This window comes from Ursus maritimus, unplaced genomic scaffold, assembly GCF_017311325.1.
Source record: "Ursus maritimus isolate PB19 unplaced genomic scaffold, ASM1731132v1 scaffold_18, whole genome shotgun sequence".
Classification (NCBI taxonomy): domain Eukaryota; kingdom Metazoa; phylum Chordata; class Mammalia; order Carnivora; family Ursidae; genus Ursus; species Ursus maritimus.
In genome coordinates, this window is record NW_024424230.1 from 55515260 (window position 1) to 55530794 (window position 15535).

Genomic DNA, 15535 nt, shown 5'->3' on the forward strand with positions numbered 1-15535 from the left:
CACATAGATTGTATTTAAATCACAAAACGAAATTTTCTTTCATTAGAGAATGTCAAATATTGTATTGTTAAGTCAGAGTAGGGCAGTGCCTGGTGCACAGTAGGTGCTCAGAAGCATTTCTTGAGTTAGAAAACGAGTAAATATACACACAAGACAGCACACATTCTAACAAAGTTGGGGAAAAGATGGATGGGAAGTGAGAGATGAAGGTGTGAGAAGGGGTAGAAAAACAGGCAACTTTTGATTCTCTCAGGGCTCATTATTTAATCGTGGGTTATCTTGCATAAACTTACAGTCCAACCAGCATCTTCTCATCGTGAAACCTGTTTCTTGATCATTTCTTCTTCTCTTTGCTCTTGGGTAATTAAGAAACGATTTCAAAATTAACTTAGTATTAAGTTTTAATAAAGTGTAGCATATTTGCGATTACCAGTGTATTTCTTCCCTACCACTATGTATAATGTATATAAAATAGAAATTACTTGTGGATTATATTATGCTTTCAAAAATATGTACCTCATGGCCCACTTCATTCTAAGTGTGCTGAGACAGAGATGACTAAATCATAGGCGTCTTCCTTCAGGAACTTGTGAGGTTTTTTAAAATACTGATAAATAGACACAAATGATTAGTAGTCTTTACAAGAAACATATTTTTGTGAGTGTGGAGCAGAGCAGAGCAAGACTACATCAAAATGGGGAAGCAGATCATAAGCCCCTGAGAGAAAGTTCATGAGAGGGTCTCAGTCTTTTTATGAAGTAGGGTAATGTGTTGAGAGTAGCAGAAGTTTTCTCTGTGTTGGGGAGAACAGCATTTCAGTAACAAACTTCGGTCCAGGCCAGGGTGAAGGAATAGAGCACAAGGTGTTTGTGATGCGAGAATTCAAGATGGTGGCACTTGGACAGCCTGGAAGTGGTTGTGCTAGTCTTTCATCTAGAGGAGCTGGAAATGAAAAATGAACGATTACTGTCCTCAGTGCCATTGGCGACAGAGTTGCTGGTTGGGATCAAGAGCTGGAGAGGACACCAGCCAGGTGTTGGCCTCGCTGCAGATCCAGGGGCGTCCTCCCTGGAAATTATTAATGACTCAAAGAGAGATGGGAGAATGAATTGAGGTCAAAGGTGAAATTACCATCTATAGTTCCGTTGATGTGATAAATGAGAAAGAATCTCTACACAATACTCAAAATAAATTGATTCTGGGATGTAAGTTGGGACCAGGTTGTGTGTCAGTTGTGTCTGCATAAGCAGAGGAAGATGCCCATGGAGCCCCTTAACCAGGACTTAACCAGGGCTTAACCAGCCCCTTAACCAGGCCCCTTAACAGGTGGTGCTAGTACTGCCTTGTCTGATGGTCATGAGACCACGTCTGCTTCCTCATCACCTGTAAGCCCCAGATGGAATGGGCATTTTACCTCTGAACCCCAGTTTTCACATCAGTAAAATAGGAAAATAAAGCCAACCTATGCAAGACTCCCGGCCTAGCACTTCCTATATGGAATAATTTCTGCAAATTTTTTTCTTCACATGTATCTTCACATTTCCACTTTGTGTAGTGTATAGGTTTTCCAGAGTTGTTTTTAAAGTGAAATTTTGAGGGGCACCTGGGTGGCTCAGTTAAGTGCCTGACTCTCGGTTTCAGCTCAGGTCGTCTCTCAGGGTCATGAGATCAAGCCACATGTCTGGCTCCACGCTCACCTGGGAGCCTGCTTGAAGATTCTCTCCCTCTGCCCCTCCCCCACTCATGCTTGCTGTCTCTCTCAAATAAATAAATAAATTTTTAGAAAAAGTGAAATTTTGAAAACCATGTCTTATAGCAAATAACTTGGAAAAAACTGACTGATAGAAGGAAACCAGTATTAAATATTATTTTAGTTAATGGAGAATCCCTTTGCAAAGCAATTAATTATTCCTTTGATTTATCCATTTTTTTAAGAATAGGTTTTATATGCTGAACAAAATTCTGAATAAAAATATAAAATGCACCATAGAGATCCATCTAATTCTCTTATATCATTGGGAAAAAAATAGGACCCAAAGGAATTAATTTAAAAACCCAGTTGTGGGACGCCTGGGTGGCTCAGTGGGTTAAGTATCCAGCTCTTGGTTTTGGCTCAAATCATGATCTCATGGTCATGAGACTAAGCCCTGCTTTGGGCTCTCTGCTCAGGGGGGAGTCTGCTTGAGATTTTTTCTCTCTCTCTTTCAAATAAATAAATAAAATCTAAATCCCCAGTTATTAGCAGAACTAGGATTAGAGCTTAGATCAATGCACATGCCACTCTGCCCCACCCCTACAAAAGTCATTTCAAGAGAACAGTCACATTTTCTCAGTGCTGTTTGTATTTAGTGGCGTAGGTTAAACTTCTTCATGAATCAGCTGTTGTTTCTGGTGTTCTGTCTTTTTTAAGATTTTATTTTTATTTATTTGAGAGACAGTGAGAGAGAGAGAGAGAGCATAAGCAGGGAGAGTGGCAGAGGGAGAAGTAGACCCCCTCCTGAGCAGGGAACCCCGATGTGGGGCCCGATCCCAGGACCCTGGGATCATGACCTGAGCCGAAGGCAGATGTATAACCGACTGAGACCTCCAGGTGCCCCATGTTGTGCTGTCTTTTACTTTGACCTTGACCTCTTACTCTTGCATTCTATGACCTGACCTTCTGTTTCATATTTGCTACATATCCAGCTACTCCAAAACTCAGCCGTTGAAAAGAACATTTCTGTTTTGCCATGATTTTGTGGACCAGCAAAGCTTTGTGCAGTTCCTGCTTGGGGTCTCGGGGCTGCCATCATCTGACGCTCAGCTATGTGGCCTCCCATGGTGGTCCACACACATGGCTCTCAGTGATGGCTGGGGGCTCTTCGGGACTGCAGAGCAGAATGCCTGCATGTGGCCTCTCCAGTGTGGCAGGTTCAGGGGGATTGGACCATACACATGATGGCTGGCTTTTTTTTTCCAGAAAATGAAGCCTGGCTGAAGCCTGTGGAACTAGGCTGAAGATGCATGGCTTCCTCTAACCAAAGCCTTGAGAGTTACCCATTGTCCCACTGTTACATTCTCTTGGTTGTATGTTGTCATTAAGGTTGGCTAACCCCATTCTTGACGGCATAAGTGTCAGAATTTGCAGATATATTTTAAAATAAACACATCTAACCATATATTTAGGAAGTCGGAGAGAAGGGGGCAAGAAATTAAAGTCCACTATACCTCCGTATGTGTTCCTTGTCCTCCATAGAGGATGATTCTTCCTAAATACAACCTTTCGTGTCAGATCCATTATGCAGTGAAAATTCTACCAGGTTTGGTGGAGTGTCTTACATAACCAATAGAAAGTCTCTGATGTTAGGAGGTTAGGGAGTATTTCTGGTTTTTATTTAAGTTTACATCACGCTCAGAATATTCTTTATCGTTGTACGGTAATCCTGCTGCACTACCTGTCTACTGAGCAGTCATCCTGATGTTCTGCAACAGCTGATTTTTATTTGGACAGAATTACAAACTGAACCGCAGCTGCTGTGTCGCATTCCTGTAACGGAATGTGCTAAGTAGTCGTACTCCCGGAAATAGGTGATTTCACTGAGGGCACGTGCAGAGTTCACAAGGGCAAGACCCAAAGAGGGTCGTCTCTAGGCCCTGCCCAGGCAGGTGGGGGTGTACGACACCTCCCTCCTGCTCCTCTTGGGCATTGACGAGGACCCGTGTGAAGCACTCTAGGATTGCAGCATTGTTCCAGGGAGTCACGGTGCTTTTCTGAGACCGTGAGAACAAGATACATTTCCTTGCCAGAATCCGTCTATCCTGATTCCGTTCTTGAAAGCTGCTGTCAAGTGTTAGTTTTGCTCAGTATCAGAAACTATTTTTTTCCCACCAAAACTGCACAAATGTCCATCATTCTGGTAAAATATATATCTTAATAGAGCTATCCATCCCCTCAACATTTTTCCCATTCTTCTATAGCTACTTTGAAATTCAGACGTTGGAAGGGGGCAGGGGGCTGGGTGCTGGGACTCCTATCTCAGAGCATGCTCATCCCCATCTTTCTATGTAAGTCAAGTACCCCGGTTCACGTACTCTTTAGGAACTGCTTGTAACTCCAAGGCCTTGGCTTTTAAAATTCCAATCTCTTCTCTGCTCTCCTTGTGTCATCTCTTTCCATTGATCTGATATGGTGAAGGGCAAAAAAAATATAAGAAAATATGAGAAGTTAAACCTTACTTAAACATGAATTGTTACATATTGTGTTTGTGACTTGTTAAAACTTCCCGTGCATTCATACAGATGTCATTGAAGAATAATACATTGCCTACTTTTAAAAATAAACTTACAGTTAATATAACTTCGCTTATTAGGTAAATTGAGTTAATTTTCTATAAATTTGTCTTCAGTTACACGTGAGAAAAACATTAGTTTAGTGTTTGGCTCACGTTAACCGCAGAGATCGTTATATAATTCAATACATTGTATTATTGGGGGTGAGCGAGTTCTATGGGAGAATATTAAGCCCCTTCCCTCTCTTGCATTGAGCAAGTGTTAAGTGAGTATCCATTATGTACTAAGCCCTTATTATTGACTACATCCAGTGCATTCTTTATTTTGGATATCCTGTGGGCCCCATGCAATTGAAGGCAAAGGGAATCAGCTCAATTATCATAAAATATCACTAAAAATACTCCTTTTTCCCCCTAGTGTCTATCAAGTAGTTGTTGAGGAAGAACGTCCTCGAAGAACTAAAAAGACGACAGAAATCTTAAAGTGCTACCCCGTGCCAATTCACTTCCAGAATGCGTCAATACTGAACTCACAGTACTACTTTGCTGCAGAATTCCCAGCAAACAGTCTCCAAGCTGCTCAGCCTTTCACTATTGGTGATAATAAGACATACAATGGATACTGGAACACTCCCCTTCTCCCCCATAAAAGCTACAGAATTTATTTCCAAGCCGCTAGTAGAGCCAATGGGGTAAGTTTTACAGATGGTTATTTACTTAGGCTATTTAGAGTTATTAATGTGAACATAGATTAAAGAAGATAGTAGTAAGAAAAAAGGCATGCTTTTGTGTGTTTTTATTTGGAACAAACGTGGGTTTTCTTTCACTTTCTAAACTTATTTTCACCTAGAGAAATTTATGGAAAGAAATGAATCTATTTGTATTTGTTTTGGTAGGAAGAATGTATTGTCAACATGGTGGTTTTTATTTTCAGTTTTTACTTGTTACCAAAAGTTGGCTAGCAATTCTGCTTAGCTTCCTATTTTACAGGAAAATAGTATAGCTACAACACATACATTCAGCTCATTTAAAATTTTGTGAGATACACAACATCTGTCTTTTCAGCATATTCTGTCCCATTTCTTTGGTTTCACAAGAGTTTATGCTTCCTATAGCTGTGACTAAATTAGGTGTCTTTTTTTTTTTTCTAAGAGAAAACAGCTTTAGAAAGATAAGATGAAAACAAAATAAAAATTATAGAGTCATTTCTGAATTTTTTCCCCTTTTCTGTTCAGGCCAACCCAGAACTCTGGTAAGATATTAAAGTCTCCTTAGAAAGAAGCAAGAGTTTTCCAGATAGCCACCTTCCTTAACAGCATGGGTCTAAGGATCATCATTGACTTGACTTTTGCCAGTGAAAAGGGGGGAAATCTAGGACCCTGCACAGAGAGCTAGCTGGGATCTGGAGAAGCCAGGGCCGCTAGGCAGAGAGATTTTGGGGGTATCTCCTCAGTCATCATCCGCTCCAGAAATGCCCACGGCTGCCAGCTCTGGAGCTAGAAAATGTATCTGAGCGTGGTGCAAGGAGTAATCATCTTGTGAACATGTATTTGAGCGGAGTTCCAGAAGTTATCATTGTGTGATTAATACCGCCCTCGGAACAATGAGATCTTTCCTTATTGGCATTTAAATAGAACGACAGATACTTTTATTTGTTTTACATAAAACATGAATAGTGATTTTTTTCCCCTCTTTATTTGACACAGGAAACCAAAATAGACTGTGTCCGTGTGGCCACAAAAGGTAGGTTGAAATTGTGGGATGCTCTCCCAGTTCCTGTCCTTTAAAAATTTAGATGGTATTTCAGAACTTCTTGGAATGTTAACTTCATTGAAAAAAGTGTGTGTATGTGTGGGTGGGTGTATTAGAGTCTTAGCGGTTAACATTGACTCACTATTTCGTGTAGATGCTTCTTAAAAAATAAGGAATCATATTATTGTGTTCCAAGTAGTTTTCAATGGTTAGCCTTTTCAAAATTTTTTAAAAATAAAAGTAATGTGTATGTGATCTTAGTACAGGTTTTTTAAACCATAGGAGGACCATAACTAATGAATCTTCATATGCAAAGTAGTAAAATATTGCCTGCTGTTTTGAAGCAATACCTAGGGGTAAGAGCTCTCCCGAGTGGAGAGCATGACCTTTTTTTCACTGACGACGGGTCTATTGAACCCAGTAACTGCGTGATGTTAGTGGAACTTCTGTTTCCCAGACCTGGTTAAAATTCTGAGAAAATGTGATCAAGAACCAGTTGTAGATGTGACTGGGGCAAACTACCATAAGCTCACCACACATCACCTCCTAAAAAAGGTACAGTTGTGTGTGGCCACGAGCTGTAACGTCATCTTCCCAACCTTGCAGCGTGGTTTTAACCAGCATATGGGAAGTGTATGAGCAAAGTAAAGTCCTGCATTAAAATGAGGCATTATAAATTAACACTTGTGGTTGAACATGCCCTTTCAGACCATCCGAGTGACCCTGAGCACGATGAAGTTCTGTGTGGTGTAATTGAGAAATGACGGCTTGAAGGCACCATTGCGTCTGGGGCACTAGGTGTAATCGGGCCATAGGCAGTCAGTTGAGTTCTGTTGGATAAAAACATCTTGTTTTTGTTGTTTCCCTGTCAGGGAGCATAGTTTGGTATGTCATGGACATCCATCTGCATTTTCAAGCTTCTCATTGAATTCTTATTTCATGAAAATATATGACCTTTTTATTGGGTTAGCACGACAAATATTTCTTAGTTTCATGGTATGTGCCAAGCACTGTGACAGGTACTCACGTCATTTGTATTTTGTTGGTCCTCGTGGGCTCATAGTTCTGTTTCTAACAATCTATTTATATTGATTTTGAAACACTCAGTTTTTTATATCACATTGTACCTGATTAAGAGCCTTTATTTTTAGGAATAAATTAATAATAAATGAAATTACAGTTAGTGGCTGTATTTTATAAACTGCAATATGCTCTTCGCTATTAATTATTATAGTATTATGAAGCCCTTGAATGAGGTAGTGATGTCCTGAGACCTCCAGACCACCACCCATGCTCCAGTTGCTGGACTAACTTCTCCTTCCCCTTGGGGTCTGAAAGAGTAAATCCAGTTCCACAGTGCCTAATTTATAATGCCTTCCATTGAACATCACAGCTGAAAGATTTGAAATCCCTTTCATACATGCGTTATCTAGTCCTTCAACATTACTGTGAGAAAGGAGGCAGGTATTGATATTTTTATTTTTTAAATGAAGAAAATGTGTATTTTTAGAGATGACTTGACTGACCAAGATCCCTCAGCTGATAATCTGTGGGTCAAGGCTTAATTCCAAGCTCTTGGACTCCGATCCAGTGTTTCACTATGTTTCACGGCTCTTCGCCCAGCAGAACCTCTAATATATCCAATTATAGTACTGCATTGTGTAAGTGTCTGCTCTTCCCCTTTATTAAAATTGAGGCCCTGCCCAGTTTACTCTGAAAGCAGTGAAATATCTGTCATCATGCTCGGCTACATAGCTAAATAATCATATAAGTAACACGCTTGTAGATACGGAAACCTGACGTTGGCCGTTTTCACAATAGATTGAATTAGAGGGTGGTTTGGATCATTTTCTTCCATCAGCTAGATTTAATCAATATTGTGATTTGTTTTTCAATTCACCCAAGGATGATTAGGCAATCAGATGACCTGATTGACTAAATATTCCCCACTCATATTTTCGGAGTTGTTTGCAAACATTTATATAGCAACAAACTCTATCCAAAACAACTCTTTTGGGGAAAGAAGGGAACGGATGTTAATAGTCATTACGTAAGATTGTCATGTCTATTCATGAAAGCGTAATGCAGGAGGACACCTCGGGAGAGCATCTCCTTGCAGGTGAAACTGCACTGTCCCGTACTGTTTTATTTGAGTATGTTCTACACTACAGATTCAGTGAGCTTCTTTACGGCACAGTCTAAAGTTTCACCCCCGCTACAGTCAGATCATTTTTCTTTATTCATGCTCAAAATTCTTTCAGCAGCGCAGGAAGCCATTCCATCTTGACTACTTAGTCAACACAGAGAAATAGGCAGTTCTAATAACTCTGTTGGTACCCTGCAGTAAAGATGCTTGAAATTTAAAAGACCTCAAACTTTCTGTGTTTTTGCCACACACGGCTGACAGTGTGGTGGATTCATTGAATTTCCAGGCACTAAACCACTTTCCTAAGCAGCATTTTGAACTTACAAAGATGTCGATGTTCTCATGAAACAACTGTTGACAAGTATCTTTATAGAGAAAGTATGGAGGTGGATTTGTTTTCACAGGAAGCTAGTTTGTAATTTCAAGTATGGGTATGTCTCTTAAAGATATATTTCATACTTTTTATACATTTAATGTTGTGATTATTTTAATCATATTCCACAGGTGTATTTTGACACTAATCATCTCAAATATAAAGCCTCATAAAAATTAGATATGGGAAAAAGCCCTAAGGTGTGTTCTTACCTATCACCGTATGTGTGGGGGATTGCCTGTATATCCTCGTACCCTTTAATTTTTATATCCAGATTCCTCATAGGTGTATGTGACTGTGTTTTTGTTGTTGGCTATAGGCAGACTCATCACAGAATATTCTATCTCTTGAGTTAAAAGAGAAAGACACCATACAATAATAGAATATACATGATGTTTGGATGTCACCCTCGATCCGTATGGTGGAGTTAATAGAGTAGCTTTTAGCTATTCTTAGATTCTCTTCGTTTTATTTTGATTTTTAATCACATTCACATTTTTATAGTTGGATTCTTTTCAAGACCACTTTGGTCCAACTGTGTCTTAGCAGTTAGCGTATGTGTTTTCTTTGACTTTCGCATACCTTGTAGCTGCCTCGTGGTCAGTGGTAGGGTTGAAACTCTTTATGCCAGTTCTGGATGGCTTTGTTGATCATCAATTCTAAATGGACAGGATACACTTAAAAATCAAAATCTGTCTTGTAGGTAAATTAGACTTCTCATATTAAATGAGGTGTATCCATTCTAATTGATATAATAATTTAAACTATATACTAGCATCAATCTTCCATAAAATAATATTTTCCATAACATGTTGCCAGCTGTCTTTCTCCTTGACAGTATAGCCGTTTGGGGGCTTTCTTGCTTTACACTTATTTTAAGATGCATGTGAACACCTACTAAATGTTAGGCGTAGTATAATATATGAGACTTCCTAGTATGTAAATATATCACTTTTAAATGTTTAAGGATTTTGAGTTCATAAAAGTTTTGGGTGTTTTTTGTTTGTGTCTTTGTTTTTAGTGTATGGGGGCTAGAGGCAAATGTGTGCTTATTCCTTTCTTTGCTATGATTTGGCTAACAGCAGTGTAACTAGAACTTTAAACAAAAACTTCATGAGAGCACATGCTAAATTCTTTCCAAAAGCATTATAGGACTCAGACTATAAGTCTTAAACAAAAAGAAGACAAACCATTATTCTAGTGTCCTATTTTAAGGTGAATTTTTTGTGCAAAAAAATGCTTCACTGTTTTTAAGCTAGGTATTTTATTTAACTTAACGTTTGTACTGCAACGTGCATATGCTTTGCTGGAAGACCTTCAGAAAACTTTGAAGGATTTCCATTGTCCTGATACAGTTTCTAACTAGATTCAGAAATTTGAATGTTTCTTTTTTTAATCACTAGGCTCTTTGAAAAGAAGTTTCTCTAGACCGTTTTCCTGTTCACTGTTTTGTTCAAAGAAATACCATAGTTTCTAGGCCACAATGCTACAGAATGAAAACACACCTATAAAAGAGCTGAAAAGAATGTCTGTTGACATGCAAAGCTAATTAAGATTCCTTTTAATTATTCATATTCAATACAGGAGAAAACAAATTATATAGTAAGACCACTCATCTATGCTAATCTGCTATCATTTAGCTGTGGATTTGGAAATAGAAATATAGATATGATCTACATTTGTCATTCAGCATTTTGTAGAGAAAGTATTTTCTTCGAGTGATCTGAAATAGTCTTCCCAATGAATGTCATGAGTACATCCAGGCCCCTGAGAAGTTACTAAGGAAAAGAAAACCTGTTTAACTTTGTCCAACCCTACGTTTCCCAAATTATTTGATCCAGACTCATTTTCCAAGGAACACAAAAGTCATGTAAAAGAGGTTGGTAAATACGGGTTCCTCACATTCCAGAAGACCCCACCATATGCAACTGAAATGGGACTTTGGAAGCCTGATCCACTTTTTGCTTTTCCATTCATACCTTTGGACCTAAAAGAGATCCTAAATTTATCAGCTACTATCAGATACTGTCTTCAAAGCAGAGGATTGGGATTTTCGACTTTACCTTACCGAATTTAGCAGTATTCTGTTTTATAATGCATTTTTATTGGTATTTTAAGACAGGGGGCAGCAAATTTTTAGGCAAAGGGCAGATGGTAAATATGTTAGGCTCTGTGGGCCATATGGTCTCTGTCACAACTACTCAGCTCTCCTGTTGCTGTGCAAGAGCAGCCATGGGTGGTGTGTAAGCAATTACGTCTGACTGTGTTCCAGTAAGACTTTATTTGCAGGCCGTGGGCCGGCTGACTCCTCTTTTAAGGTAATTTGTAACAGAATCAAGTTTTTTCCCTGGTAACTAAAAATAATAGTCACAAATGAACGCTTTAGAAGGCAGAACGTGGAGATCATATAAAAATCCCTCATGGTATCATAATGTACCTTTTCCACTGGGGTTTTGAGCCTCCGATTGCAATTTGCCTTTCCTTTAGTTGTGAATACACGGCTGCCCAACATAGCCATTTTCAAGTAACTTTTTGTTCATATTGTTTATCTTTTTCAGTGTTGGGTAGATGCTCTGTTTTCGATAAGACAATATAATTGTTCTCGAAAGCAGAGTAGGTCACATTTTCTCGTAAGTAATAGAAAACCACACAAGAATTTTGGTTGAACAATAGTCTATGACCAAACAAATGTTATATGTTTACACTTGGTACCAATTTTGTAACAAGTCTTAGAAATCACATTTTACTGTTTACAGTTGATTATATCAGTATGCAAAATTGCATACTATATCCTATCAAGAAAATTATCTCTGTAGTACCTCGGGAGGCCTCCATCTTCTGACCCAACTGGTAGTTTATTCATCTCACTTAGCAAGACTAGAAAGTTTTCATTAACAATGTGCGAAAGACAATTATCCCACTTTTGAACCCAGTCGCTACAGTTGTCTAGTTATAAGGAGCAGCACCGTTTGAATGATGCAGAGGGATATTTCAAAATATTATGCAGCACCAGTTTTGGGTTTAATTGTCTGCAGATGGTAGATGATCTATTTTCCTTACTCGCTGCCACATTTCTAATAGCACCCAGGCTGTTCCATGTAAATTAGTAATCTTTCATGTAAGCCTGTCCTTAATTTTCCAATATTTTTTCTTTGCATCATTTTCCAGCTGTATCATGTTAGAACTAACGTTTTAATTTTCTACCACCCTCCCCCAATATCTGTGTGTCATAAATGTTAACCATTTAAACACGACTGCTGAGCTGTGCAGGCAAACCAAGAAACCTGACCGGTCCGCTTCAAGAATCTTAATCTTGTCTTGGGTCACACGTGGACCATGACAGCGAGAGCAAAGGCGATTACTCAGTTTCCTTTCTTTAACCTATGCTTTGAGATGCATTTTGTTCAGTCCTTTAATATGACAAAATAAGGTTCCTAAATGGAAATGTTCTACACGAAATTTAGTTATCAGAGAAATTTCACTACCTAAAAAATGTTTTTAGTGAAAGAAGATAATACGCTCCACAAAGGTGATTTTAGCAAGAAGAGAAAATATTGTGACTTCAGCAGCAGAATTTTAAGTAATCTAATAAATTTTAAAAGCCTACAGTTGGGATCATCAGCATTAGCAACAAATCATTTAGACACCATGCTCAACAGCAGTTAGAAACACTATTCAGTCTAGAGCCTTATTTAGGACTTATATTTTGTTTTTACTTTTTTTCTCCCCTTTGGTTGATCTACCCAAAATCTCAGCCAAAGCTCGCAACTGTGTCATAGTTAGAAATCTAACTGCCTGACGAAAGCCTGTTTAAGGGAAAAGAATTCTGAAAATTCAACACTTTGCTATGTTTTTTTTTTCTTTTTTCTTTTCTTCTCTTTTTGTTGTTGTTGGAACAAAGTTGAGACGATGTGATATACTGATCGAGATTCTCCTTGCTAGCCTAGCTTCAGTCTGGCTTTTTCTTCCCTCATGCATGCTGACCTGGGAATCTTCCTTTGCCATAGCTGCGATAATCGTGACTCAGCTTACAACACCTTACATTCGCATCGCCCCTGCCGCAGGCGACGACCAACTGACAGGTCAGACGTTCAAGTATAGATGAGTCATCTTGCCCATTTCCTGCTCATTTTTCTCAGCTCTGTTTCCCCTCTACATTTCCTCCTTTGCTTAAGGCTTGTTTACAATGTCTCAGACTCTTGGTACAGACCTGTGCCCGCATTAAATTAAGTGATGTGCTTGGCCTCTTCTGTGTGCGCATTTATACCCATGCATTAAGCACAATGCCACTGCATGTTTTCATTGTGTGTTTGTCTGTTGGTGTGTTCCCTTCGAGCCTGATGTTAAACAGAATGAAATTTGCTGGATTTGCAGTAGCAATGCCATCAAACAGGATTTCAATCAAAATACAGAAAGGTGGATGCCCAGTTATGCAAATTAACCTAAAAAGGCTTTGCAACATGAGGGTGAGCGAGGTTTACTTTTCACCTTGTAGGGTCTAGTTTGCACGCACATTTAGCAATGCACAGTCTTAAAATGAGCCACCCAAAGCTGTTTGGGGTGACACTGTTCAAACAGCTTCTCGTGTACATACAACTGGAGCGGAGCTGATTGCATTCCTTCTAGAGCCTTGTTTCAAAGCAAAGTGTTTATATAAAGCAGTGGCACATCTGCAAGTCAAATGCATTGAATAATTTAGGGAAGTTTTTAAAAAATTGAATGGCTTAGTCATGGAGTTGAACTGTGTGCTTCTTTGTAGAAGGAGAAGCACACAGAAAGAGAACTTAGCTAAGAGAAATTAGCTTGTCCATTCGTACTGTCTCTAAAGGTGTATGGACATCTGCATAAACTCCTAAGGAAAGAGTCCAGTAAATTACTCCAGATCAAAGGTGAGTGGTCAGAGAACCCCAGAAGACAAAATTTTGCCCTGCAGTAAAAGCAAGCCATTGTCAAGATTTCTAACATAATTACATGGGCAGGTTTCAAATTCTGGTCTCAGAGACATCACCGACATTATAGTTTGTGGCAGGTAGGACAGGCGTGACTCAAGCTGAGTAAGAACATTCGGCTGCTTTGCATAGAATTTCCACTCCAGCAATTGTTTTAAGCGTATGAAACAAAGGAATGGTCTCTAACGGTTAAGGAAAAAAGGATAGCTTGAACTCATGGTAAGAATCCATAAATGTTTAAGTTGTTCTGTGAGCTTATTATTTTGGAAAATGAAAGCAGCTGAGACTCAGGAAATGTACAGACTGAAGTTTTGTAAGGTGAAGAAACGTAGGCTAATTCTGCTTCCTCCTCTCCTGGAATTCCATACATATTTCCAGTCCTCTGTTTCAGGGCCTGAAAGCTATAAAATTATTATTAACAGTTCTGCTTCTGTTGCTTCCAAGTTTCTTTTTAAGCACATTTCTTTTAATGATTGAAGTCCTACTTGTTACAAACTCTTTCCTATCCTGAACTTCTGAAGTTCTCTTCCCAACAATAGAAGTACTTACGGGATAGTGTCTTTCTTAGCATAAGCCCTCCGCTCTGAAACCTTCATATGTAAGGACTGGCGCATGGCCCATGGTCAGGTTAGGGGACCGGCTCAAAGGTGACCTGAGATCCTTGAGCAAGTCTGACCCCCAGCTGCGTCTGAGCTGGCACCATTGTTGTCAGCAAGCCATTAAAAATGGGTTGGCCCCACTATCCTAAAAGAAGTGCCGTGGGAAATATGGTTAAAGACCCCCCTTTGCAAGCTTTGCCTCATCTACTCCTTCTCTATTAAGCATGCTGTTTACTAGGCATGAAGTAAGTGAAACTTCTGAACATAGCTTCTCTCTAAATCTTGCATAATTAAGAAGATACCTCATAAATCAGCCCCCTTCACAATGCTTTCAGATCCAGCGTATCTTGTTATTTGGGAACTAGTCTGTGAAGGACACATACGTTGCTAGAGTGTATGGCTACCATTCTTTTAAGGGCTGCAGGAGATCGCCATCATTTACTTGGGTTTATTAGAGATTAAAATGATGGAGTATTAGAATAAGGCTCAAAAACCAGTAAAAAATGACTCCTGACCAGTATTTACTGCTAGTTTTAATGATGGTTAATCTAACCCAGATAAATTCAAAATCAAGTAATATTTCTTTTGCATTTTCCATTTGCATCAGCCATCAACTTTGATAGCAGTAACACTGTCTTTTTTAATAGATTTATTCATGAGTCATACTGCAAGCTTGAGACTTAGTGCATTCAGTCACTGATCTGACATTTATTGAGCACCCTGTGTGTGCCAGGTAGAGATCTGCTACCTCTTCTAAAGAGCTTTGCTCTGTATGGTTGCCCAGGCTCTCGGCATGAGCCGTTTTGCATCAGTCACATCAAAACTGACGTACACACATGCTCTTAGGAATGAAAACTTACTGTCATGCTCGTCATTTAGCAGTGAGGAGGGGACAACAGTTTTGTAACTAATGGGCAAAAAGGACATGGATTTCCAAACCTTTCTCGTCGTGCAGAGCAGCTTAGGAAATGGTCACTGGGACAGCTCTGAGCACTGCACATCTGTGACCCATTGAGCAGTTGTGGTCTTGTTTATTAGATCAATATGGTCCCTTCCAGAAGCCAACAGGAGACGCATGAGGGATACATTCTGAAGTGCCCTCCGCAGTGCTTTGTTCATTTTGTTGTATCTGTGCTGACATCATACTCCTACCAGTTACTCAAGGCTGTACTTAGACTAGGAAACTTGAGCGAGATGGTCCTCTGCAGCGCCGTTCCTTTGCCCCAGAACTCGGCACGTGCGGCTTGGGTTTTCCTTGGCATGGGTGGGACCTCACTCACTCATCTAACACCAGAGAACGCAAGCGCCCTGGTGACCCGATGTCCGCACCAGGACTGTGCTGGACACAGCAAGATGCTCCTAAACATTAACTGACCTGAGTCACTGAGCAGAGGCCGGTCAGCCCGCAGAGTGCTGGTGTACTGGACGCGCGGGCCTGTCATCGCACT

The 15535-nt window shown here is 39.7% G+C and overlaps 1 protein-coding gene across 1 annotated transcript in view; it reads left to right on the forward strand.

Moving 5' to 3' along the window:
• The window catches only part of PTPRM (protein tyrosine phosphatase receptor type M), a 749396-nt gene that overhangs the window by 491181 nt on the left and 242680 nt on the right, over positions 1–15535 (forward strand). The window contains exons 13-14 of the mRNA XM_040632384.1: positions 4687–4960; positions 5975–6011. Of these exons, the coding sequence (XP_040488318.1) occupies positions 4687–4960; positions 5975–6011 (311 nt within the window). The remainder of the gene's footprint in view (positions 1–4686; positions 4961–5974; positions 6012–15535) is intronic.